Source organism: Myiozetetes cayanensis, unplaced genomic scaffold, assembly GCF_022539395.1.
Source record: "Myiozetetes cayanensis isolate MyiCay16 unplaced genomic scaffold, myiCay2020 scf32, whole genome shotgun sequence".
Classification (NCBI taxonomy): domain Eukaryota; kingdom Metazoa; phylum Chordata; class Aves; order Passeriformes; family Tyrannidae; genus Myiozetetes; species Myiozetetes cayanensis.
In genome coordinates, this window is record NW_026087544.1 from 251509 (window position 1) to 278349 (window position 26841).

General features: G+C 55.5%; 3 protein-coding genes across 3 annotated transcripts; 1 reads left to right on the forward strand and 2 right to left on the reverse strand.

Annotated features, from left to right (window-relative positions):
• Window positions 1-1109: 1109 nt before the first annotated feature.
• DEF6 (DEF6 guanine nucleotide exchange factor) lies at window positions 1110-12120 on the reverse strand. Its single transcript, XM_050326747.1, has 11 exons — window positions 11951-12120; window positions 8025-8165; window positions 6373-6558; window positions 4686-4913; window positions 4461-4607; window positions 4184-4292; window positions 3804-4102; window positions 3229-3395; window positions 2827-3025; window positions 2316-2406; window positions 1110-2091 (listed from the first exon to the last, which is right to left on the reverse strand). The coding sequence occupies exons 1-11, from the start codon at window positions 12044-12046 to the stop codon at window positions 1880-1882; spliced, it is 1875 nt and encodes a 624-aa protein (XP_050182704.1). The 5' UTR covers window positions 12047-12120; the 3' UTR covers window positions 1110-1879.
• Window positions 12121-12219: 99 nt separating this feature from the next.
• ZNF76 (zinc finger protein 76) lies at window positions 12220-21757 on the reverse strand. Its single transcript, XM_050326748.1, is given in 17 exon segments — window positions 12220-13691; window positions 14020-14133; window positions 14226-14293; window positions 14296-14339; window positions 14341-14366; window positions 15117-15247; window positions 15615-15848; window positions 16092-16271; window positions 16377-16502; window positions 16842-16917; window positions 17053-17169; window positions 17545-17622; window positions 18256-18455; window positions 18610-18687; window positions 19327-19407; window positions 20644-20784; window positions 21699-21757. Coding segments are annotated over 16 exon segments (1731 nt in total). The 5' UTR covers window positions 20717-20784; window positions 21699-21757; the 3' UTR covers window positions 12220-13586.
• A 510-nt stretch (window positions 21758-22267) lies between these two features.
• Window positions 22268-25561, forward strand: RPL10A (ribosomal protein L10a). Its single transcript, XM_050326749.1, has 6 exons — window positions 22268-22318; window positions 22498-22572; window positions 22664-22744; window positions 23056-23204; window positions 24091-24263; window positions 25359-25561. The coding sequence occupies exons 1-6, from the start codon at window positions 22314-22316 to the stop codon at window positions 25527-25529; spliced, it is 654 nt and encodes a 217-aa protein (XP_050182706.1). The 5' UTR covers window positions 22268-22313; the 3' UTR covers window positions 25530-25561.
• The last annotated feature ends 1280 nt before the right edge of the window (window positions 25562-26841 follow it).

Genomic DNA, 26841 nt, shown 5'->3' on the forward strand with positions numbered 1-26841 from the left:
GGCTCAGCCGCTCGCTGCTTCCCAGCCCGGGGCTTGACCCCGCGGGCGTTGGGAGCTCCGTGCTGCCCATGCTGTTACCTGAGGGCCGGGATGGAGCTGATGCCTCGCTTCACCGCCGGGATGAACCAGTGGGTGGCTGATCTGACAAGTGATGTTGTGTAAAACATAGCCCATTCCCTCTGCAGTCGCTCAGGGAACAGTGCAGAACTCGGGCGATGCCCTCGGCCGTGCAGATGGGCCAACGAGAATGGGTGGAGGTGGCCCTTTGCCTCCCTGCCCAGGTGTGGTGCGGCACGCACCTGAAGCCTCATCAGAGATGAGACTGAGATGAGGAAGCTGACGAGGGAGGGAGGATGCCATCAGCCTCCCACCAGTGCATTTCCACCCAGCCCATTTCCCGCCCAGCACAGACATGGCCTTTGGCACCCTGAGCCCCTGCTCTGCCTGCGGATCACATGTAGCAGCTTTGCCAGGGTCACCCTGGGCTGCCACACAGATCTGCACCACAGCGCCCATGCACCTCGGTGGAAGACAGATCCCAGTCTCGGGGCAGAGCTGCGAAGGGCCCACTCTGCCAGAAAATGTGTGCAGAGTGGAGGGATCCTGTGTCCAAGTGGTCCGACCGTGATGGCACAGGGCAGGCAGGGACCTCAGATGCACAGGACTCAGGACCACCCTGCTGCGTCCCAGTGCACTGGGAAGGGGGAGAGGTGATGAATTTGACCTGCAGCCCCCGCACCACTCCTGCCCTTGCTGTGCGTCAGCATGGCTATGTGGGACCGGGCACGGGGCCACCCACACCCCGGGCACACAGACCACTTTGTGCCTGCCCTGCGGAGCGGCGGCTCGCCACGATGGAAAAGAACTGTGAAACAGTGTGGGAGCGGGGGCAGCGCCGTGCGAGAGAACGCCCAGAGCCGCCTGGGAGGAAACAGATTGTAATCTCCCCAACGAACTGCGGCTCATCCCTACGAGGAACACAAGGGTCGGCACAGAGCTCGCTCCAAGGACCTGTTCCAGGGGGACCCTCGGACAATAAAGACCCCAAAGGCACAGGTGATGGGACTATTTAAATAGAGGTGCTTGGGAAAACCAATCCTGATGACTGTGTATGTTACTGGGGGTTTTTTGTTTTATTTTGCATCCCTCTTGGCCCTCCAGACCAACCCAAAATCAACTGGTGCAGCCACTTTCCACAGGCTGTGACTGATTCCTTTCAAAGGGCTCTTTTCTACAGGGGGAATCCAAACCCCACAATGCCGAGGAGAAAGGGCTGATGCCTGCAGGGCCTCCAGTGTGCAGGGGAGGAGGTCGGTGGCCACCGGCTCCAAAAGCTTTATTGCTTCTTGGTTTCTGATAATTCTAAGGACTCTAGGACTAACAACCACTATCAGTGAACATAGCTGTAGTTAAGGACACGCTGGCTGTGCCGGGGGGGGCGATGAGAAGGTCACGCTCCGTTGGCCCAGGCATCCCTGGCAGCAACTGTGGCAGGGCCCCACAGCCCAGGGTTCAGTGGGTGATGCAGAAACCAAGTGGGTGTGGTAGAAACCAAGGAGAAACTGCAGCACTGAGCCACGCAGTCCTGACCCATCAGTGGCTCTTTTTTAGGGTAGCATGGAAACCAGAGTGCAGGGAGTTGAGTCCAGCAGCCCAGAGGAGATGGTCCTCCCCACAGTTGGGCTGCCTGAGCCTCCTGGCACATGGTGGCTGCAGCCCTTTACTAATGGAAGTGGGAGCATTTCTGCCTCATGCAGTCCCCTGTAGGCTCTGTGCTGGTCCACACTTGGCTTCACCCAGAGACAGCTGCACCAAACGTCTGCTCAGAGGGACAAGCTGGGCCCTACCATTCCCAGCTGGGCTCTGCCATCCTGCTGGGCTACTTGGTGGGCTCTGTGGCCATGGTGTCCGCATCTGGAGACGGCAGAACACCGCTGTTCCCACCATTGCTCACATTTCCCTCGCTGTTGTCCGCCATGGGGCTGCTGCTTTTATCCTCCACTTTTTGCTTGAGTTTGAGGGAAGAATCTCTCTGGGACAGGAGGGGCTGGTAGCCAGTGAAGACTCCTCCACTCACGTTTGAACGCTTGTCTGTGGGTGGACAGAAAAAGAGAGTTGTTTACCTGGGGTCCAAACTGACCATTCAACTGAGAAAAAGGGTTGTGGAGCCTCTCCTTGCAAGAAGCATTCCTTCTCTGAAAGATGAGGATCCTTCTGTACCCCAGATGCCCCCAAAGAGGGAATGATGGGTGGGGGACTGGGCTCATGCCCCAGCATGGCCGTGCTCAAGGGAGGGTGGTTGGTTGGTCTCCTACCTCCTGGCCCAATGGGGTGCATCAGTCGGTTCATCTGGACGTTCCAGTGCTTGACGTTGGTGCTGGCCTGCCGCAACTTCCGCTGGGCTGCCTGGAAGGGAATGGAGGAGAGGGGTGAGCTGGTCACCCCACTGCCCCCGACTCGGGACTGTGGGCATGGACTTCCCTGAGTAAGCCTGGATTGGAGGTTCCCTCTGGGATGGAGACCCAGCTCACCCTCCTCTAGGTCTCCTGCTCCTCCTTCCCACTCCCACACTTCCTCCACACACTCCCACTGTTGACATCGCTTTGGACACCAGGGCTGTCTCCATGGGGCAGCACATGCTTATCCCATCTCAGCCACTGCAGCACCCTATGCCTGCACATGGCACAGCTCAGAAACCCCCGAGGCAATGTCACCTTGGTTCCCAAAGCTGCTGGGTCCTCCCCAGTATGAAGGTGGCTCCAGGAGGGCTGGGAAGTCCCCTGGGGCTCACCGCATGAAGGGATATGACACCGATGTGATACTCACCATGACGTCTTGGTCCACCCGCTGCCTGTTCACTCTCACTTCTTCCAGCTGCTTCTGTGCCTCTTCCAGACATTTGTTTTTGTTCTCCATCTCCTGCTTGAGGACTTGCTTCTCCCGCTGAGTTTTGATGATATATTCCTCTTGCTCCTCCTTCAGCTTCATCAGCTGCTTCAGTTTCTCCTCTTCCTCAGCCAGTAGCCTGACAATGAAGAGCAAGAGGTGAGGATGTCCCTCTGCCACTTCATCCACCAGCTTGCCCCGTCCCTGCCAGCATACCGGGAAGTCACCAGTGCACCCCTGTACCCAGGAGAATTGAGCTGCCCTGGGGAGCACATTCCCATGCACAGCTGCTGCCCAGGGAGCAGGGCTAGTTGAGGAGGGGGAAGGATGCCCTGGTCCTACCTGGCCTGCGCGTATCTCACGGCTTCCTCGTCCTGCCGTGCTTTCACCTCCTGCTGCAGGGCCTCCTGGAGCCGCTCCTGCATGGCCTCCAGCTCCAGGATGCGCTTGCGCTGACGCTCTGCCTCTGCCTCCTTCAGGACCATCTCTGCCTGCATGGAGGCACGAGCCTGCCACCAGGACAGGAGCCATCAGCGTGGGCGGCTGGCTGGGCCACAGCCACTGTCCCCAGAACCCCCTTAGTCCTGCATCCCAGGGTGGATGCCAGACATCTCCCAAAACAGGGAGAGCCCATGGCAAGAGGTCCAAAGCAAAGCTGTTTCCCTGCTCAGGAGACAGGCTGCATTATTTGGAGCCAATGCTGGCTGTGAGGTCAGAAAAGGGCTCCCTGGCCAGCCTGGCACCAGCACTTGTGTCTCACTGCCCCCCTCCATACCCTTGGGGCAGGTTGTCCCCATCTCCTGCTCCGAAGGGATCTCAGACCTGTCCAAAGGCTGACCCAGGCAAGGGAAGGGGAAGGAAGCACCCACCCCATGAGCGACGCAGCCCTGGCAAGACCCTCCACAGGGTGCACCCACCTGCTCAGCTTCCCGCAGCTGGATCTCCAGGGTCCTCTGCATCTCCTCGTGCTGCTGCCTCCGCCGCTGCTCCTCCTCCTGCAGCAGGATCTCTGCCTGCCGCTGGGCCTCTTTGAGCAGTTCCAGCTCCTGCAGCTTCCTCTCCTTCTCCTCCTGCAGCTGCTTGAGCCGCTGCGTCTCCTCCTCCTTGGCTGCCTTACGCTGGTCCCGCTGCTCCCGCTGCTCCCGTCGCTTCTGCTTCAGGTCCTTGTGTAGGGATTTCTTTCCCTCAGCCTGCAGCCGGATAGCCGTCTGGATGGCTGGAGAGGGAGGCCACAGTCAGTGGGGACATGGAGGGGGGCACAGGGAAGCTGGGGAAGGGGTGTGGGGTGGGCACGGACCGAGTGTCCACTCCTGGCGCTGCCGGGTGTCAGAGGCGCTCATCTCATAGGTGCGGGAGGAGGTCTTCACACAGAACATGCACCTCTTCCCATCCCGGTCAGGCAGCACCTGCAGGGTGAGGACACAGGACAGCGTTATCCCTTGTACCCCACCTTATCCCCCTGGCTCCCGTGCTCATGGATGTAAAACTGTGTGTTCTTGGGTCTCCCTTCCTGGGTTCTGAAGGGGATCTCCCAGGTCTCCTGTCCCCAAGTTGACAAGTGGCCCTGGCTGTACCTCCACGCAGCAGTGCTTGTCCAATGCAATGCTCCCCTTTTTCTCCTTCCGTTCCTCGCTCATGTAGTATGACAGGACACTGGGCTTCAGCATGAACCACCGCTCTGACCAGTTCCTCCTCAGCTGGCCCCTCTTCCAGAGGTATCCCTGTACAGGAGAGATGGAGATCAAAACCAGGTTGGGGGCAGGACAGGGCTCGTACCCCAGGACATGTGGGCTCCTTGCCTGCTTGAGCACATCCTCGATGACCTCCTGGTACACCTCCTCCACGGCCATGCTGATGGCCTCCTGCTCGATGCCTCGCAGGAACCGCCCTGAGTTCACCATGTCTAGGAACTGCCAGACCGTCAGCCCCTCTTGCCCTTGCGGCTCCTGGGACAGGTAGTCATCCAGCTCACAGGAGTTCAGCTCCATGTTCATGGCCGTACAGATCTTCTTCAGCAGGTACTCCACCTGTGGGGATGGGGAAACTCACTGATGTGGGGAAGTGAGAGCTGTTCCCACCCCACTGATCCCTTTTGGAGAGCCCAAGACCACCTCTCTTTCCAGCCTGGAGATGCAGAACCCTGATCCCAGAGGTTGCAGTGGCTGAGATCATGGCCAAGGCATTCTAGGCAGCAGGTTGGCTCAGGAGGCTGGCACTGGGTTAGAGCTTGACCACTACTGGGAGGTTTTTCCTTTTAACCCCAAGGCTGAGATGTTTTGGCTGGTTTGTCTGTAGAGTAAGAAAACTCTGCAGCAGTCAAGAGCCTGAGGGAGAACAAGCCAGCACTGCTGGACCCCACACACAGCCTGCAAGGCCGGTGTCTCAGAGCACAGCCCTGAGGTCAGCACCACTCTGATTTCCAAAACCACTGGGAGCAGCAAGGGGACAGGTCCCAAAGGACATGAGCATCGTTTTGAAAATGCAAATAAAGTGCTTTTAAAAAGAGCCAAGATGGTTGACATGATGTGGGGAAGAGCTATTTCAGCTCAAGTTTTGCTGTCAGCTCTCCTCTGCCCACGATCTGGGGACTGAGGCAGGTGGATGACTGCAGGGAGCCACACGGGAAGGTGACACACAGCAAAGTCCCCGTCCCCTCCCCCCGGTGGATTTTTAATGCAATTTAACTAGGAGAAGGGCAAGCAGTGAATGCGCTTGCTCAGCCCCGTAAGCAGAAGGATGATTCAGTTTGTCATGGTCTGGGGAACAGGAAACACTTCTCGCAGGGTGCAGGAAGTGTGGTTGCCCTCCTACATCTGTGCAGCATGGCCCTTCTTGCCTTTTTTTTCTCCTCTTGTGTTTTGGAGGTTTTTTTTACTTTTCTGCTGATCTCAGGAGGTTGATGGGGTAGAAGCCAACAGCAGTTGCTTGCGCAGCTAAGTTCCTTTTGCTGAGGCCTGTTCTTGGCTTCTACACTTGTGCCTCCTCCCTAGATCTGCCCCCCTTCTCATGGGGCTTTGATCTGACCCTGGAGAAGGGAGAACTTCCTCCCCCTAAATTCTGTGGAATTTGGAGATTACTGCCAGAGGCTTTGCTTTGGCTGGTATACCTCGCCCTTAACACTCCGGATGCTGGGCAGGGGCTGAGCGCCTGGTGGCAGTGGCCACACAGGGACAGACAGTTCTGCTCTGCCACTACCCTCTAGGGGCAGAGAAGGTCCAGCATTTTGGAGGCATCCTCCCAGATGCTCCCAAATCACCCCCTTCTCCCTGGGCAGGGGGGATGGCTGTGGGCAGAGCAGGGCATGCCCAGGGCAGACAGCCCCCTCCTCCCAGTCCTTGCCTGCTCTCTCTCCCCTGGAGCACCACATCTTGCAGGATGTGGTGGGACGTGCCCGGAAGTGATAGCAGGATGTCTTACCCCCAAACAGGGCTCTGCCAGAGCACGGAGCCCTGGGAGGGCAGGGATGGGGGGGGGAGGCAGTCCTACCTCATCTGGCACCATGACAAGAGGGTATTTATCTTCAGACAGAAAGTTGAAGAGACACCAGAGCTTGAAAGCATCTTGGTGGGATACAACGCTATTCCCATTCCGGTCAGGTTTGTAGTTCTTCTTCGCTGTGAGGGTCCAGCAGAGCTCATCAAAGTTTTCTTTGACAAAAGCACCTTCTTCCACCTGTGGGCAGGAGTTGGGGGTGAGCAGGGAGGTGCAGGGCTATGGAGAGGGATTGTGAGGGGGAAGTGCTAGCGGGAAGAAACCCTCACTCCTAAAATCTCTTGTCCCTGCCAGTGAGAAGCACGGGGTGATTTGGAGCACCAGCAGGAACCCCATGGTACAGCACATGCAGCAGTGTGGTGCTCTTCAACCTCCCCAGTGCCTCCACGGGATCGGGTCTCTTTTTATCCCACTCCACCATAAAGAGGAACTGGGGAGCAAAGGGAAGTGCTGGCCTGAGGGCAGGCAGCAGTGGTGACAGGAACGATGCCTCTACCGGCCCCACTGCTGTCTGTGAGCTTCTGTAACTGTCCTGGCACTGCAAGCAGCCTCACACAGCAGGTTTTGGGGAAGATGGGTGAACTGTGATGTGTGAGGAGCCTTGGCTGTCCCTGGGTGCTCCATCCCAGCTGTAGGAGCCACAGGCTGCCAGCACAGGAGCAAACCACAGCCTGCAGTAGCAGAGCTGGAGGAAAACCTTCGGGTGGGTAGCAAAAGCTAAATGCCTCTCTTACTAGGAAAACCCACTTCCCCTTCTCAGGATGCTTCTGGGATTTTATTACCCAGAATTATTTATGGTGAATCAGAAGAAGGGGGTTTAAAGATACCTCCCAAAGAACCACATGGGAAACCAGAAGGATTTTGGCCACTTTGTGATGGGGAGATTGGGCTGGGCTGACCTTGGGCAGCTCTTGCCCTGGGCAGAGGGAGCTGGGGAAGGCTCTGCCCTCACTCACTGCAGACCAGATCCCCCGCAGCCGAGATCAGCACCAGACTGGGCAGCTCCTGACCAGCTCCAGGCAAGGCAAAGATGGGCACGGAGACCCACAGAGATCAGTATGCCAGGAGAGCCGGGGGAACGAAGGGTTACAGCACCCAGCACTGGCCCCCTTCTGTGAGCACGAAGTGGAAGAAAGCTGTCAGTCATTCTTCCTCTTCTTGCATGCCTGGAGGGAACAGCACCCATGGACAAACTTGTGGCTGTACAAGACAAAGCCTTTGAATTATGGAAAAAAGGGAGAAAGCCCCTGCCCACCCCAACTCTGCTCCTGTCCTGGCACCTCATCCTCCTCCCTCTCCTCTTCACCAAATGACGTCACACCCCAAATTTGAACAGGGTTAGAGAGGAAAAAGGGGCCAATTTCTCTCTCTGAGCCCTGCAGGAAACATGGGCAGAGATGCTGCTCCATCCAGAGCCTTGATGGAAAGGGCTGACTTCATCTTTGCCGAGGAGACATTGAGAATTAAACGTTTCTCACTTGTTTTGGTATTCACCTGAGCGCTCCCCATCTCTCTGCACCCTTTTTCCACCCGTCAAAGCATGTGACCTTCAAGAGCTGCAGGGAGTGGAGCCATTGGGCTCCCATGTGATGCAGGAGCAGCTGAGGCACCACCGTGTCCCCCCGCTCCGAGGCCAAGGGGCTCACCTTATCCAGGATGTACTTGTTCAGGTATGGCATGTAGCCCTGGCTGGACACTGGCCCATCATCGTCATCGCGGAAATGCTCTTCCAGTGCCACGGGATCGTGGGGGATGCACAGCACTGTGTACAGGTTGTGAGACAGCACCTGGCCAAGCATGAGGGATGGTGAGAAGGTGAACAACCTCCAGCCCTGCCCCAGCACATCTCTGTAGTGCCACCCCCACACCCGCTGTGCCCTGTGACCTCCCTGCAGCCACAGCATTGAGGCAGAGTTTGGGTTTGGCAGAGGACGGGGCATCATTCCCAAATGAAAACCTTAGAGAATCATTTAGAAACAGGCAAAAATAAAGGATTTTTCCACATTAGTTACTTTTCTTAGCACACGAGGAACTTTTTTTTTTTAAAAGAGCTGTTTCAAACCTCTCAGAGAAAACAGGACTTGCTCTGATCTAGAAAAGCTGATAAGCTACCCTGAGCCATGTGTTTGGTACAACCATGGCCCAGCCTGGCAGCGGTGTCTGTCTGTCAGGGGGCACAGAAAAATGAAACATGAAAAAAGAAAAGATTTATAAGAAACTAAGAAAAAGTTTTGTCTGGAATGGAAGCAGACAGTGGAGATCTAGAGATGCACCATCTGCAGAAACACTCCATAAGTCTCACCAACAGCCCACTTTTGTTCAAATTCCACAAAACAAAGGGTGTTTGGAAGCTCCCAAATTTCCCACATGCTGGAAAGCTCAGAGCAAGGCTGTCCATGAGCATCACCAGCATCTCTAGCTTGTGATGCCAGACAGGCAGTGCTCTCCTTGCCTTTACCTCCCAAAAGCAGATAATTAAATGAGCACCCCAGACTGATCGCCCCATTGCACCAGGATCTGTGGATGCAGCTAGCCAAGGGTTCAAGAAAGGGCCTGGAGGAGGTGGTACAGCATCTCTACTCCTCTGTGCAGGTCTGGAAATTTCCTCCCAGCAGGAGAGGAGCCGGAGGCCACTCTGGCTGCTGCAGCTGGAGATGGTTCTTGCTCAACCAGATTTTCTTTCTCTTTTCCACCCTCCAGACTGATGGGATCAGCAGGACTCCGCCCTGTGCTCACACACCAGGGCTGCAGCCCTGAGCACTGTTGCTACAGCTGCACCTTTCGGGGTTGGTGTGGCCCTGGGATCTGCACAGGGTTGGAAAGGGTTGGGAACACCCTGGACATCCTCCAGGATGGCTAACAAATCTGTCAGGATGGACCGAAACTTTGGGAATCGCATCCTGTTCCCTGTTTCCAATGTGGGCCCTCGTCCCCATCCCTCACACCTCTCACAGCACCCCTAAAAAGCACTGGGAGGTTTCGCACATGCCCCTGCCCATGACGGGCACCTCAAGTTCCTCTGTCCATCTTGGCACACCGTGACCCACAGCTCCTCCACTCCAAGGCTGTCACTGGACAAACTGGGAGGAAAGCCCCAGCCTGGCCGATGGTGGGGTGACTGGACACAGGAGAGGTGGGAAACACCCTTGGGCTCTGAAACAGAGACTGCAAGGGAAAAATATGACAGTGCGGAGCCACTGTCATGACCCCCATCACCTGTGAACAGAGGTGCCAGAAAGCACCAGGACAGTGCTTGGTGGCTCCCACCTCCTGCTCCAGCCACGCATGGCCACACTGAAGGCACACATCCCACATCCCAGCCCACATCCGCAGAGACAGGGAGCAGCTCCCTCTGCTCGGCCAGCGAGGATGCCATGGCTCTGAGAGGATAAGTGCTTTTCCAAGAGCAGGGCTGGTGTGTGCCTGGGTAGGAACAAAACCACCCGACATCGCTCGGCGCGTAGCACTCTACCGCAAGCTGCCCTTCCTTCCTGTGCACATGCACACCTACACTCACAGTGTCTGCACACACTCGCCTGCAGAGAAGTGCCCCTGCAAGGAGCCAACGGCTCCCACAGCTGCACCATCACACTGGGAACCCCAGTATGTTTACAGCAACTGACTGGAGCAAGGCTGGAATTCAGGCCCAGCTCCCACTTGGACACTGCCCATCTGCCCGCACAATCCCACCCACCTCTGGGACTGCTTCCTTTCTGTAGGTGCAAACCCTTGGAACGCTGCTGTTTCTCCCACCCTTGTTCAAGACCCTTCATGCAGCTACACACGCAGGTGAGGGAGCAGAGCACAGCTCAGGAGGGGTTTGGAGAGGGCTCAGCCACTGTGGCTTCAACACATTATTAATCAGACCTGCAAGACCTCAGATTCCTTCTGCACTGAACAGACAAAAACGCTGCTGCTGGCCTGTGTAGGCTGGGACAAACCTGAGTGTATTGGGAGATGGAAATGATCTCTCCCAGGCCTCGAGGCAGGTGGAAAGTTATGCAGAGTTGAGCTTCATCATTCAACAGTGCAGCTCAACCCACCACCAACCTATCCTGTCACTGAAGGCTGGGGGAGAACCTCAAGGAGGGAAGTTCCCTTCCCCTCTGGAATGTCACCCTGGGTAAAGCTGCTGTGGACACACCATCTCCAGTATCCCCACAGCCCCTACACGAGGGTTTGCAGCCCCTGTCCCCCCTTGCACAAACTCTCTAGGAAATTGCCATAAATTGAGGGTCTCTGTGGCCTCAGCATCATCTCTGGTGATAAAGATCTCTCAAGACAAGCACTGCACGTGTTCATGCTGGTGCTTTTGGGTCCATCACGTGCCTGGGCTGGGCTCAGGACCCAGAGCATGGGTGCAGGGACTGCTGTGAGGGGGGCACAGCAGCCCCTCTTAGGGATTAGCAGAGGGAATTAAGCTCTGGCCTACTTTGGGATTTTCCTTAATTCCTTCAGCTATTTTCCTTCTTCTATTTCAGTTTTAGCAGGCAAGTGTGGCTCGCAGGACACACACTATGAGTTCTGGGGAGCAGCAGAAGACTTTGCCGCAAAGGCAGTGGTTGAGCAGGAGTCATCTGACTCCTGCTACTTTTCCTCCAGATTCCTGCAAACAGACTCTTAATTTTGGAGCAAAACACGCCTCCCCACCAAGCACAGCACCTTCCCTGCAGTCTGTCCCAGGGAAACCCTATAAAATAGAGGAAATAGTGGAAAAGAGCTTTCTTTGCAGCACTTCACAAGTGGTCTTGCAGACTGGCAGCAGCTGCCAAGTCCTGATGCAACATCTCCCTGTGCCCAGCATTTTTCTGCTCAGGTCTCTCCTCTCATCTCAGCCCCCGATGCTGACCAGCATTTCCAACCCTGGTGCCAGCCTAAGAACCAAGAGAACGTTCACATGGCAACAAAAACGAGGCCCACCATGTGCAAAGGAAAAAAAAAAATCAATAATTACTGTCGAAGCCAAGGGCTCCCTGGCGGGTTCGACCAACCACAGCCTGGGGGCAGGCAAAAAGGTTTTTAAAGCCGTAATGGGTTTGATGAAGGGCTAAGAGCAGGAGCCCTCTGAAAGCTGCTAAGCTGGGGGAGAGGGGAAAGCAGAGAGTTTTTAAAAACGTCTTGTTATTTCTGGCCACACGACTGTGGAGTTTTAGTTTAAAAACAAGCTGCCCCTACCTCCCGACCCACTGGCTCAGCAGGAAGCAGAAATGCAGGTGCTCTGGCAAGCAAGAAAATATAAACTGAGTTTGGGCTGTTAGCCATAAAAACCATAAGAAACTGTAAAGAACTAAAAACTAGATTTCTCCTCATTTTCACCTAGAAAACACACTTGAGCATGAACTCCCACCCCTCCCTCTTTTTTTTTTTTTTTTTTTTTAAGGGAGATGATGCAGAGCTTGCGAACTTCACCAGAATCAGTACAGAGGCAACAGCAAGGTCTTACTGATCTCAATATTTAACAATTCCTCCGTGGAAAGGTGAGGGGATGCAAAGCAGCCCTGGACCTGCTCTGGCCCTCGCCGTCCCCCCTCCAGCCGCGCGCGGGGGCCGCCCGAGCCCCCCGGGAACTCACTTTGAGCTGGGATTTGGAGACCTTGCCGCTCTTCTCCACGTCCAGGGCGGTGAAGGCGTACCAGATGGACTTGAGCAGCTCCGCTCGCAGGTCCATGGCTGCCGGCGGCGGCGGCTCTGCCGAGCCCGCGGATCCGGTTCCTGGACGCCGCCCGGGCGGGCGGGACGCGGGGCGGGAGCGCCGCCCGCCCGGGGCGCTGCGGGAACCCCCCGGGCCGCATCGCTGCCGCCCCGCTGCCGGGGCTCACCGGCCCTTCGCTGAGCTCGGCCCAGACATCAAACGCTTCGTCGGCATTTGTGCTCTGGGGAGAGAAATCTCCTCCCTGGCTCCAGCAGCAGCTTTCCCTCCCGGGACTGAGATCAGAGCTTCCCCTCGCAGCGGGAGCACGGGCTGCGTTTTGCAACGGCTCCAGCTTTCCTTGTTTTGGGATCAGTCTCATCATCGCAGGTATGGGGAGACCCAGCATGCTGCACCCTCCCGGGTTGTGCCCGTTCCGTGCCCGCAGAAACCTCTTCCTCTGCAAACTCCTCGGGGACGTCCAGAGAATGATCCACCTGACTGCCGGGAGCCTGCACTGGGCTCAGGTTTACAGTTGGACTCAACGATCTCAAAGGTCTTTTCCAGCCAAAATAGTTCTGTGGTGCTTCCCGTGCTGGCTCTCTCCGCCCAGTGCCCAGGGCAGTGGAAGGGCTGAGGGCACCTGCCCAAGTCCCTCTCCCCAAATCAGGGGCCTGTAAGATGCGTTCACAGACACAATTCTGTAAATCTGGGCTTGCAGGGAGTTCCTGGAAGAGCCAAAACCTGATCTCAGATTTTAGAGACACCTCTTGGCCCCCTCCAAGCCACACACCGGGGGCTCACCCTGCTCCCTGCCCTCCTCTGGGACAGTCGCTGGTTTGGCAGGACATATTCCATCAATTCCACAAATCTCCTCAATTTATTTAATCCCTACAGCTGCAAAACAGTAACATTGATCACCTCTTTCCAGCCTCCACCAGAGAGAAGGGGGCTGCTTTTAAAAACAACATTCTTGTTTATATTTCAACTCAACATTTACATTCAGGTCCAGCTCAGCCCTTGACAAGTGTTGGCTGCTCTGCTCCGCAGCCAAGGAGTCAGCCATGGAAGCTTGCTTGAGAGCAGAGTGTGACAAAGAGATGGGAGAACTGCTGTCAGAGTGCTGGCTCCAATGGCAGAAACTGGTCACCCTTGACAGAGCCCAGGACAGCCTGGGCTTGCTTTGATGGGCCTTTATTGCTTCCGTGCACCTGCTGTCCACTTGTCCCTGAGCTGGAGGGGTGGACAGGAAAGGGGAGCTGTTGGACTATTCCTAGAGGTAGAGGGCACAAAGTGCCTTTCTGAAAACAGGGCTGCTGCTCAGAGCCCAGAAGAGGCTCCAGCAGAGCCTCCAAGAGAAGGCAGCAGTCCAGTATCTTTGCCCTCCCTTCTTGAAGAGCCCTTTGCACAGGGTTGCTTCAAGTAGCCCCGCACTGCCCGTGTCAGCCCTCCCAGCCCGCACGGGGCACATGCTGGCTCAGACACCATCCCTGCCCCGTGTCCTGCCTGCAGCACCCACTGGCCCTGCCCACGACAGGCTGGGGCTGCCTCTCCCCCTGCCCTGGCAGCTCCATTGGCCTCAGCTCCCTTTCTCAGATAGGGCTGTGTCAGGTGTCACCGGTCCATAGTGGATTACTGCTGCAGCCACGCTGATGCCTTCTTCCAGGCTCTGCTGTTCTTCCAGCTGGGGGAGGTAAGGGAGAGAGAGAGTGAGTGCTGAATCCCCAAAAGGCATCTCAGGGCAGCCCCCACAGGACAGAGGGGCAAGGGGGTGGGTGACACAGGTGTGAAGCAGAGGGGCAGACATGGCTGTGATGCAGAAAGGCTGTTTACACAGGAGCATTCTGCAACCCCAGAAGCATGTCCCTGTGCTGTCCTCTGTATGCAGGGTATCTGGGAATTAAGGAGCAAGCCCTCTAGACAAGCAGCAATGCAGCAGGGCAAGAGGGCAAGTGCTGTGGGCAGTAGGTGGCCGGGGAGCAAAGGGGTGCGTGGCAGGAGCCATGTGGTACCTGCAGAGTGATGTGGGTGCCATGGGCAGTGGCCAGCAATGCCACCTGCTGATGACAGAGTGGGGCAATGGCAGATTCCTCTGACACGACTGCCCCAGAAGCAATTATGGTCACCTAGGAAAATCAGATTAAAACCAATCACGTTTTAAAGGAAAATGCAGCTCCTTTCTAGCAGAGAACGGGAAAGGTCCCAGTTTTGTCTGTACCCCCTGCATCTCGGTGTGATCAGTGTTGGCCACAGTCACGGTGCGAGTGTTGTCACCCGCCAGCTCCCCTTGGGTACGGCAAGGGCCCTGCTCTGTGTCACCACACCGATGGCACTGCAGCTCTTCCTGTGACAGACTGACCTGGAAGATGACAGCGGATGTTCAGGGAGTCTTAGGCAACTCCCTAGTTTAGCAATGCAAAGGTCTGGGCAAGGATGAAACAGTCTCCCTGCAAGACCCAGGGCAGTGAGAACTCCAAGGACTTTGCCCAGGGTCATGGACAGAATTGATGACAGAGAACTCACAGCTTGGGTCTCCAGCCCTCCGCACTTGTCCCACAGCTCTCCTCCCCATTCAGCCTCTTCTTTCCAGACTGTACAGGACAGCTTGTGCATTGTGGCAGCAGAAGCATCTCAGGCTAAGAGGAAACAAGTCACTTTTGGCAGCTGCTTCCTTTGCCCTGTACCACAAAAGGGAGTTTTTTCCACTCAGCACATGGGCAGCTGGTGGAGGGAAGTAGAAGAAAAGCACTACTGTATACAAATGATGACAAAACATCTCCAAATCCAGCCTGTGTCAGCAGATCTTGGGAGCTGCTGGGAGCCGAGGACTGACAGGCACTGCACACAAGCCTGGGCAAACACTTGGAGACCCCATCAGCAGGGAGAGGCGCCCTTCCTGCTGGATCAGAGGCACCCCCGAACCAAGACTGCAGCAGTGGGTGAGGCTGTAGGAGGGAGTCCTCAGAGCAGGCAGAGCACATGGAGCCCCAGGGTCTGTTTTATGCTGAAAAAAGGCCCTGAAGAGAACACCGCAGCTGCGTAGAGGCAGAATCTCACTTCAGATAATAACTGCTGTCCCTGATGTGCTGGAGGCTGTCAGTGTCTGTACCTGCTCCGTTCCATCCTGCGAGATAAACGAGACCTGTGTAGGCACAACATCTTCTTCTTCATCTTCCTCCATTTCCGACAGGAAAGCAATATGCTGGCTCTTCAGTGGGCAGGCTCTGTCGGCAGCTGCAGCTGGGTGAGGGAAGGGGAAAAGCAGCATTATCAGAACATGAAAGCACATGCTGGGCCCCAGGACCTGCCTGTGGCCTCAAGGGACAGCACAGAAGAGCACAGGATCACAATAACACCAGCCCACTGATGGCCTGGTAAGAAGGGCCTTTACCTCTCCCTGTACTACAGAATGGCCAGGAACCTGTTCCCAACCTGTGACTTACAGCAAGGACCATCAAACAGAGTCTGGATTTGATAGGGAGGCAGGAGACCATGGCACAGATCTGGGTCTGAGAGGGGAGCAGCTGCAGGCTCTTGCTGTCACCTCTCTCCCCTTTGCCACATCTGATTTGAGCCTGCCGCAGGTGATGGGGGACTGGGGGCTCACCCTCCAGCTGCTGCTGCTCATAGAGGGCCTGCTCACTCTCCTCTGTGGCCTCCAGCTCGCTGTGGCTGCTGCGCTTGTGCATGGCCAGCGTGGAGGTCTGGCGGTACGTCTTCCCACAGCTGCTGCAGGTGTAGGGTTTGCAGTGAGTGTGCACCACGTGGTGCTTGTAGAGGCTGGAGTACTCCGTGAAGCGCTTCCCACAGCCTGGCACAGTGCACAGGTATGGCTTCTCTCCTAGGGCAGAGGCCATAGAGCACAGCTTCACCCACTCACCCTCCTCATGCTCCAGGGAGGGATTCCCCCCCAGAGCAAACAGCTGGAGGTGGACCAATGGAACCATAATCAACCCAATAAAGCAATTTGTTTTAACTCCCTGGCCACCCCTAGATCTACTCCTACAATGCTGGGCCTGGAAATGCCCACTTCAGCCCCACAGACCTCCCTGCTGCTGGCTGGGAGGAGCTGGCTGCCTCCTACCTGTGTGGATTCTCATGTGGTTCTTGTAGTTGGTGGCACTGGTGAAGCCCCTCCCGCAGCCGGGCTCTGGACACATGTACGGCCGCTCGCCCGTGTGCGTCCGGATGTGAACCTTGCGGATGTTGGAGGTGGTAAAGGAGCGGCCACAGCCCACGAAGGGGCACTTGAAGGGACGCTCACCTGCAATGACAGAGTGACATGGATGAGCCCTGCTACCATGCAGCTACCTGGAATGCCCTGGAGACCCTTTCACTAGCAGTGCAGTTCTCCCACTGTGCTGCTCACCGGTGTGTGTGCGAATGTGTTTCTGTAGATCCCCAGAGGTTTTGAAGGCTTTGCTGCACATATCTTCTGGACACTTGTATGGTTTCTCACCAGTGTGTGTTCTCATGTGGCTCTTCAGCCCATACCCTATCCAGGACAGAAACCACAATTAATTTCATAAAGAAAAGGAGACACCACGACAAGCTGTGTACCACCCCCCACTTCATGTACTTGAGTGTCTTTCTTGTGTCCACAAAGCTCAGGGGTAAGAAATATCCAAACAGCCCCCAACACTACTTCCTATCCTGCTTCCACCATTACCTGACTACAGTCAATCAAGTCCTCAGGCTCCCGTGCTGAGGTTCCCTTGCAGAAGGCTTTAGATGCTCTGGACATTGTGCTTTGCTGGACCAGAACCAGGGCTGAGGCTCAGCAGGGTTTTGGGTTGGACAGAAAACAAAATCTGATCAAAAGAGAAGCTGTTACCTGTAGCAAATGCCTTCCCACAACTTGGGAAGTCACACGTATATGGCCGGTCACCTGTGTGAGCACGTTCATGTACCTGGAAAAGGAAGAACAGGTCATTAGAATGAGGACCAAAGCAAGGAGGAAGGAAAACAGCTGCACAGAATGCAGAACCCTGGCACTGTAACCTGGGACAGGTCTGGCCTGTACACTGCCATGTCACCTGTTTTACCTTGCGGTGGTGGGCGGTGGTGTAGAGGCGGCCACAGCCTTTGTACCCACAGCGGAAAGCTCTGCTGCTGACCTGCTGCCCCTTCCTGCGGCTGAGCACCTCCTCCTCCTGCAAATCCTGCCAAGACAAGTACAGGAACTAATCCAGCAAGCCACCACAGCAGACTTCACCAAGCCCACACAAATATTTCCCTCCTTGCCATACATATGCACTCCTGCAGTTATGCTCCAAAAACATGTTCCTACAAACAAGCTTGTACCCCCATGGTGCAGCCCAGGTGACAAGAGCTCCACAAACCTGCATTTCCCATTCCCACCTCCCAGCTCACTGGGGGTTCTCAGACACCTCACTCCCTCTCTGGGCTTTGCTCAGCTCATTTGTAAAATGTGCACTTACTATTTGCTAACTCGGCAGAGAAGCCACCAATGCTTTTTTAATTATTCGCTGGCAAAGAGGAGTTCGGCCTAGTTCCAGTCACTGAAAAATTCAGACCTGAGAAGGGACGTTGCTGGAGTCCATACTCTTCATATGGCATGTGTCTGTCACTCCCTCCTCTTCCTTGTCAGACCCCTGTGGGTGAAGAAGCACAGGCACTGTTTGTGCCTCTCTGTACAGTGTGGAGCAGGAGAGCAACCCAAGCAGGAAGACAATGACAGCCAGTGCCACCCTGCCCTTCCCCAGAGAGCTGGGACTGGGCCTGCCGTGGCAAGAAGGTCTGTGCCCAGCTGAGCATTGCCAGCACACTGCTGGCAGCCCCATTTACACAGTGCTATGCAGATGGGAGAAAATGGCAGCACCCAGGATATTCAGGTGGGACACTGCAGTGACAACGCATTAGGATTGAAAGCCGTTTTGGTTTTTTGAGGTCTTTGTCACCATGGGGACAGTAGCCATAGTTTAGCCGCTGCTGACATGTCAAAGGCTGTATCATAGCACCTCTCCTCTCTTCCCAAATCCAAGCCTGTAGCACGTTAAGGGTGGCAGGCCCAGCACTCTGTGGGACCGAATGGCCCTGTTCTGGGTCCGTAACTGCCAGCCACCCATCAGTGGTGGCACTTGCCCTGGAGCCCTGTCCAGCTGCTTCTCTCAAAGCTGGCACTGTTGAAAGACAGATATACACAAGTACTGCTGAAGTGAGGGCCGAACATGGCCCCCAGCCCACAGTGCTGTTGGCAAACCATGGGAGCAGCGCTTTGCCCTCACCTTACTGTACTGCTGTAATGCATTCGTGGTCTCCACGTCAAAGGCATCATCTTCCTCCTCCCTAGCTAACTCCTCGAGCCCAGTTTCTGTCTGCACTTTCAGGAGGGTGCTGCCAGGTGCCACAATGACAGGATGGTGGACGTAGGCAGTGGAGCCATCCTCCACCTGCAGGGCCTGGAAGGTGCCAGGATCGAAACCATCTGGAAGAGGAAGCCAATTACATTAAATGTAAAGAGCTGCTGAGTGTGAGGCAGAAGAGTACTCTACCTCCCCGGCCACCCACAGCCTTGGAAATCTGGGACACTTCAGCAGCTTCTGCTCCAGCTGCCAAGGGAAGAGCAGGGAGCACTTTACCTTTAGCTGTGCTGTGTATGTAGGCCATGCTGCCATCTTCCAGCACCACTGGCTGACCGTCTTCCAAAGCCACAGACTCTAAAAGAGAGGAGAAACATCGACACACCTTCCTGAAGGACTCAGGATGGAGGGAATACTGTGGCAGTTCCTAAATCCTACAGCATTAAGGCTCCCAGGAGAGAACACAGGGTTCCTGCTTGCCCTCGAAGGCAACCACGACTGCAGTTTTTAAGACACCATTTGAGCCCTTCTGACATGAATGATGAGATTTTCAAGGCTTCATGCATTGCTTCCAACAATCCCCACCTGCCCTTCACCAACACCTATTCCAAAAGTAATATATTATCTCACAGTTCAAAGGAAATTCCTGTCCAACTGCTCCCACATGAAACAAAGTCTGTGTGGGAGCAGCACACAGCTCACTGGGCTTGCGGTCTGTCAGACTGACAATGAGGAGAGCCCACAGGTGAAATGACACTTCCACCAAATTGATCTTCTTGACAGATTGTTGAAAACTTTGCAGGAAATCCCATATTCTATGTCCTTGTTTATTCAGCCACAAAACCACAAACAAAAAATCCTCTACAAAAATGCTACACTTGCACTGGACTTTGTGAGAGCTGGAGCTGACAGAAGCCCAAGTGCTGGAGCATTGACAGCTGCAGCCACATCTACAGTGTCCTTCCAAAAAGAAAGAGGGGGATGTATTGTCCTCACCTTTCTGAACTGTCACCTGATGGATATAAGCTGTAGTCCCATCTTCAAGTTCAATGACTTGCCTTTCAATCAGCTTTTCACCTGAAACAGTTATAACATCCCATCAGCACCGCTGAGCCCAGTCCCTCTGTCCCACGTGCTTCCCAAGGAAACCAGTCTCACAGAAGGGAGAAACTGTCACTTCTAGGCTGTTAGGGACCAGCTTTGCCTCGGATTGCTGGCACTTCACTTCCCAGAAATGCCAGAGCTGCCCTTTCTTAGACAGGAGGACACACAACTAAGACCCATCATCACTTGACAAGCTGCCCCTCACAGCAGTTTGTGCCAAGGAGCAGAAAGAACATTGTGTGCTGAGCATTTGGAATCTAGTAGAAAGCAATTACAGTTGTGCTGGAGAAAACAATCAACTGGGAGCTCTGAGTGGCATCAGCAAGTACCTGGAGATTTCTTTTTTTTCTACTTTGGCAGAGGATCAACTCTTGAAAACAATTACAGCACCTAAAGGGGCCTAACGTGGTGCCAGGGTTGGGTTCTGAGGACTGAAACCTTACAAAGCCTGATTCTGTGCAATTCTGTAATAAATAACTTGGTGACACAAAAATTTGATGCAGAGAGGACATTGCTCCATCCCACTTGAACAGGTGGAATCCAGGTTGGTTTCATCTGGAGCACAAAGTTTGGGGGGGGGCATCACACTAGTCCAACTGCACTCATGTGGAATATAAACTTCCAGTGAATTTTCACAGAAAAGAAAGCAAGAGAGCAACTCCCAAGACATGGAGCTGCACAGCTCATCCATCCTGTTCTGCAGGCTGGGAAGCAGCATGCTCATGTTCTGGGAGCAGAGAGTGGTGGAGGAGGGGGCACCTCACACTCACCAAAGTAAGGAAAGTGTTGAATTTGGCACCTCTCTGAGTGAGAAGAGCACTGTGAACCAATCCCTGTGCACATCAGTGAAGGAAAACCTCCTGCTCAGCCCAAGGCAAGTTTTGGTGGAACAGATCCCTTCAAGCCACAGTATCAGCTCTGCTTCCCCAGTGACCCCAGAAAGAACCGGGCTCATCTCATCTGAACAGCACCTTTATTGTCTACAGCAACAGCTCTCATCTCCACAGCTTCATTTCCACACTAGAGGCACATCTGACTTCTATTTTATCGGACTTCTGTTCAAATCCAACAGAGTCATCTGTGCTGCTCGTGTGAAGCGGCCACACACATGTGGCAGCTCATTCACCGTGAGGGCACTTTTGGCAAGTCTGACTTTAATTTCAGAGCCAGAGAAAGACTTTGAGCCCCAGCAGCCCGAGGCTCCGTTACCTCTGGCAGCCTGCTGCAGGTAGGCCGTGGTGCCATCCCTGAGGGTCACTGCTGGCAGCCCCAGGCTCTCCATCCCGCCGGGAGCACCGGGCCCAGAGGCAGGGGCCTGGGGGACACTGAGCCGTCCTTTTTGCTGCAAGCCTTAAGTAAAAAGAACAATTCCATTTTATTTTCTCTCCTCAGATGTATACTCACTTTTGCACACCAGGAACGACTTGAATGGCCTCAAACTACTTTTGAGGTTATAAAGGATTAAGATGGACAATGCTGCATCCTTCCCCCAGCAATGGCAGGCAGGGCTAACAATCTATTCCGTAGACAAACATAAAATAAAGCTTGTCACACCAGTGAACTGACAGACTCTTCTTTGAGACAGTGCAAATGCCACATTCAAGCCCTTCCCCTCTTCCAAATTTTCTGCAGGGAGGGTTTCCAAGTACTATAAGGATTGAACCTACAGGCTGAGCGTGTCCTGTACTGCAAGAGACAGGGGCAGGATGATGAGCTTTATCCCTGGAAGCATCCTGCTCTCCTCCCTTTCCTGACTAATTCCCAGCCTTCTGAAAAACAGAATTTCAGGCTCTAAGCACATTATATTAAAACCACCAGACGCCCACAGGAACATTTTGCTAAAGAGGTTCTCTGCTGACAGATTATCTTTCAAAGCAGCTACAGTGGGTTCTTCCTGAGCCATCTCTGAGATAACCAAATATTTTATCGTCTGATTTCCAGGAACAAGTCGGACCGCCCTGTTCGTCCCCGCCGCAGCCCAGGGTGAGCTCGGCTTTGAGTCCCCTCGGTACGCCTCACCACGCACTCCCCGCACCCGGCTGAGGCTCCTCTGCGGCTGCAGCGGGTCCTGCCGGGGTTCGTTCCCCCTGCACTGCTGCGCCGCCCGTACGGGGCTGCGGTGCGACGGCACCGGGGGAGAGCAAGGCCCGAGGGGAGCAGCCGGTCGGACCCGGGGATGGCGGGGGACAGGGCGAGCTCTCCCCGCGAGGCACCAGGGGCTGGGGCAGCCCCGAGGCCCGGCCGCCATCGCGCCCCGCACCGACCTGAACGACCCGCCAGGCCCGGGCCCGGGCCCGCCACCGGACCGACATGCACGCGGCGGCCCCGCCCACCCCGCACGGCGGCGGCCCCGCCCACCCCGCACGGCGGCGGGGCCGCCGCCCGCGGCCTCAATGCAGGTTCCGGGGCGGGGCGGCCAGCGCGGGGCATGCGCGGTGCCAACGCTGAAGCCGTGAGGCACCGCTTTCCCTTGTCCTCGCCGGCCGGGGGATGCGCGGGCGGCCAGCGGGACCTGCCTAATGTCGGTGTTGTAGAGCACTGCCGCGCGCGGGGAGCCTGCCCAGCCTGCTCCTCGACGCAGCGGGTTCGCCCCGTCTTCTTCCCGGCAGCTGCTCAGGGGAGCCAGGGGCTCCTGGGATGTGCTGTGAATCGATGGACGAGCCCCTGTCCTGGTGGTCCGCGACAGGAGTCAAAGAGCCCCTGGTTGTTCGTTTGACAGGGAAGGACACGCGGGCGGGGGAGGGCGGCATTCGCCGCCGCTCCCAACATGGCGGCCCCGCTCCCGCCATGGTCTCGCGTGGCTAAGTCTCGCGAGATCTCGCTCCCATTTATGCCGCGCCGGGAGCTCCTCCTCCCTTTCGGCCCGAGCAGCCGCCGCCATGAGGTGGGTCCGGGCTGGCGCCGCATCCGCCGCCATCCGCCCCGGCCGCGGGGCTGTGTGCGGCCGCTGGGGCGCGGGCCGTGTGCCCGATGGCGGGAGGAGTGCGCGGGGGCCGGGGCGGGTTCGGGGCCGCGTCCCGGGCGGGGCCGGCCCTGAGCCCGCTCTGCCGTTTCCCCCCGCAGCAGCAAAGTGTCCCGGGACACCCTGTACGAAGCGGTGAAGGAGGTGCTGCACGGCAGCCGCGCCAAAAAGCGCAAGTAAGAGTCCCAGACGCGGCGGGACCGGGCGTGTGGCGCCCGGCCTTGGCCTCCTCCCACCCGGCCGAGCCTCACCCGCTGCCTCTCGCAGGTTCGTGGAGACCGTGGAGCTGCAGATCAGCCTCAAGAACTACGACCCCCAGAAGGACAAGCGGTTCTCCGGCACCGTCAGGTTCGCCATTCTCTCGCTCCCACCCAGCCTTCGGTGCTGCCCGGCCCTGCCCGGGGCCGCCGCGGCGCCGAACCGCTCGGGGAGTCCAGAGCGCCCCGGCCCAGCGGGAGCGGCTGGACGGACCCTCACCCTGGGTCTTAAAACATGAGGGGAGGTGTGGGAGCCCCCCGGGCTGTCCCCACCGGCCTGCTGGGGACGGCAGGTGAGCAGCGGTGCAGGACGCCCCGTGCTGTGGTAAGGTGTCTCCGTGCTGGCTCCAAGGACACGGGAGCGGTGCTGGTAAGGCACTGACTCGGACCTTTCATCCCCAGGCTGAAGTCGACGCCACGGCCCAAGTTCTCGGTCTGTCTGTTGGGGGACCAGCAACACTGTGATGAGGCCAAAGCAGTTGACATCCCTCACATGGACATAGAAGCTCTGAAGAAACTCAACAAAAACAAGAAACTGGTGAAGAAGTTGGGTGAGTGTGGGTCAGGCTCTGAATACCTTGACCAACTTGGGAGGGGTCTGGGTAAGCAGGAGTTTTTCTCTTAGCTCATATTTCCATGTGGTTAGCTCCAGGGATAGAAAACTGAGCAGAGTACCAAAGTCTGCCTAGAAACTACCCAGAAAAGCCACCAAACTGTTGGCAACGGAGGTCTGACAGGTCGGTGCTGCAGGAGTTGGACTGGTTGTCCTGCAGCAGGAAGGGAAGGACGCAGGAAAACATCCCTGTCACACAGTTTGACCCTTTGCTGTGTTCCTTGATTTCCTGATCAAGGATGTGGAGGGCAGCAAAAGCAGAGAAATGCTGGAGGCAAGAGTGTGATTTAGTCCTGCAGCTCTTACATGAATAGAATAAAATTTGTCCATTTTCTCTTGGAGAGAAAATCCTTCCTTCCCTGGGAACTCTGGAATCTCTGGTACACATTCCTGAGGCAGACAAGAACTTGACACTCAATCAGTAATCAACCATGGAATCATGTGCAGTTAGGAAGTGACATGGGATACTGTGGCTGTTGGCTAAGTCTCTCCTAGATGGGTTGTCCATCCTGGTGTGCATAGGCTGTGGCAGGAGGGTCCTGGCAGAGCTTAAGAGTTCAGTGTCACCTGGGTCTCAGCAAAGGACAGTTCCTTTAGGGAACGAGCTGTGTGCCATTCGGAGTCCATGTCAGGAGTGGGGCTGGGGTCTGGCTGCTGTGACAGTCATTCCTGATAGATGGTTGGTAAAACCAGCCCCTGTCCAGGTGGGACCACAGTAATGTCTGTTGGGGGAAGTTGAGCTGTGCAGGCTTGGCTGAGCCGCTCACTAGGAGCTCAGTGTCAGAGCAGAGTTTGTCCTCACCTCCCTGGTTCTCTCTTTGCAGCTAAGAAGTACGATGCCTTCCTGGCTTCTGAGTCCTTGATCAAGCAGATTCCTCGAATCCTGGGCCCGGGCCTGAACAAAGCTGGGAAATTCCCTTCTCTGCTCACCCACAACGAAAACCTGGTGGCTAAGGTTGATGAGGTCAAATCAACCATTAAATTTCAGATGAAGAAGGTAAAGTTCCTCTCCAAGGCAGTTCTGTGTCTGCAATCTCTGGGATGGGCTGTAGGTGTCCCTCGAGTGTTTCCTCCAGCAAAGGGAGACGTCTGCTGCCAATCAGAAAGGAGGAATAATTTTTCTGTGGTTGACAGATCTGGAAGCAAATGATTATGAGACGATTTGATATTTCAGTGTGGAGCACAATCCAGTGCAGTTAACACTTCTTCCAGCACGGGGGTGACTCATAGGGTTAGCCCTGGCTGGGCATGTCCATGGGGGGCTGAACACAAGCAGGGCTTTGCCAGGGGCAAGTCTGGGACTTGACTGCAAGTGAACTTGGGGAGCAACTCTGCAGGGATCTGCTCTCACTTCAAGGCAAGCTGACTTCCTAAAGCCAAAATAACCTTGTTGAGGCATTTTAATTCTGTGTTTGGGCCAAGTCTGACTCCTGGGTGTCACTCAGAATTAAGAGCTCTGCCAGCTGAGGTGCACCCTTGGGCTCCAGCTGGAGCAGATGTGAGGGTTTGCAAATGCCTGAGCATTTGAAGTAGCTCAGCTAATGATGTCCCAGCATTTGGCCTGATGGCTCGCTCATAAATTCTGTCTCCAGCCTGCAGGGAGCATTGAGTTCCAGGCTGCTCAGGGAGGCTGGGCAGGCAAGTGGAGGCAGGCCGACAACTCTGCCACTGGTGCCTGGTGCCCAAAACAGAAAGTGAAGCTGATGCAGGGCTTGTCAGAGGAGTTGGGGGCCAATGGCAGGTCCCTAGGTCAGCCTTTGGCAGAGCGAGTGTGGGAACAGGGTTAACCTTGGGGTCTGCTCAGGTGCTGGCTCTGCACAGCGTGTCGCGTGTCCTTCCTGGTATCGCTGTCTCTGGGATGCAGTGGTGATCCCACCTTCTCCCAGTTACCTCTGTGTGCGTTAGAGGTGGCATCTGGGGGCTAAGGGCACAGGGAGCCACAGGCCAGGTGCAGCAGGCCCTGGAAAACCCCCTGGATGGGCTGGGGAAGCTGTGTCCAGCGGACAGACTGTGGGACAGTCCAGCACACAGATGAGTTGAGGTCAGCACCTTTGCTTTGCCTGTGAAACGTGTACCCGGTGTATGTCCACAGGTGCTCTGTCTGGCTGTGGCTGTCGGTCATGTGAAGATGACAGAGGATGAACTTGTCTACAACATCCACCTGGCCATCAACTTCCTGGTGTCTCTGCTGAAGAAGAACTGGCAGAATGTGCGAGCTCTGTACATCAAGAGCACCATGGGGAAGCCCCAGCGCCTCTACTAAGGGCGCAGCAATAAACTCTGTGGGCACCCGTGGCCGTGTGTGGTTCTGTTACTCCAGAGCTCCTTGGGGTGGGTTTACCAGTGAGCTGTGGTGAGGCACGTCTCAGATGCTGCATTGAGTTGGTAGGGATGTGAATTCCAAGTGGTATATGGAGCTTTTGAGGGAAGGGGCCTCATCTCTGCATTCAGAACAGGGAGGGGGAATGGCTTCACTTGCCCCAGACTGATCAGAGCAGAGGTGTCCTGGGGGCCTGTGGAGTTTCAACAGTTAAACTATGGACCTCAGGTCCCCCTGTGCCCACAGAGTGGACCCTTACCTCGTGCAGTGCTTACCTGAGGCCCTCCTGCTGCAGAGCCCACCCTTAATCTGAGGGGGGCACCAGCTTATAAAGGCTTCTAGTGCTCCAGCCTGGGGCAGGGGGATTCTGCCCAAGGTGCAGTGTGTGAGGATTTGATGGGCATCATCGAGCTGTCCAGGGATGCCCAGCAAGGGGTTTGGGACCGAGGGTACAGTGTTCCATCTCTTCCCTCTGAGGCAGCTTATGTCCAACTCCTGGGCTAAAAATCAGATTTGTTGCATCTAATTAATGGGCATAAATAAATATATTGTGCTGGGACTAGTGAGCTTAGGAAAGTCTGAACAGGGAAAAAAAATACCCCAGGCCCTGGAAAAGCTTGTCAGCATCTGAGGGAACAAAACAATGAAAATAGCTCTGGATCCTGCTGTTAGAAACCTTTCAAATAAGCATCCAAGCCATTTTTTTGTAAGATCAACACGACACCAAGAAATTCCATTTAATAATTAAAAAAAGACAATACAAAATGCAAACATTTCTTTTTACAAAGTTCAAATACATTTTTCTTTTAATCAAGTGCAAATAACTTCATGAACTACATCTTGCTCATCACTTTAATCATTTTTGCTGGAGATGGCAAGTCCTGGCCTGCTGCAAAAGCCAGATATAAATACTCCAACATGAAAAAAGAAACCAACCAAAAGCCCAACAACCCTAATTTCTGTTCACGTCGAAACATTCAGTTCATCCCTTAGGTGGCTGGTGTGGGTTTCAGCCTTTGAAACCCTTTCTGAGGTGGGGGTGGGTGGGGAGTGGGGCTGAGCCACATTGGGGTAGGTGACTCTGGGGGCCTCGTGGACTTTTTTGGGGTTTTTTGAGCTATTTGGTGAAAGGAGGAGGAAGAGGTGCCGTTACAGGACATGTTTTCCACCTCATCCTTCCAGAACTGCTTTAGGGGAGCAGAGGTGGTGGTTGTGACAAGGGTGACAACTGGGATGCTCTGTGGCCCACCCCCAC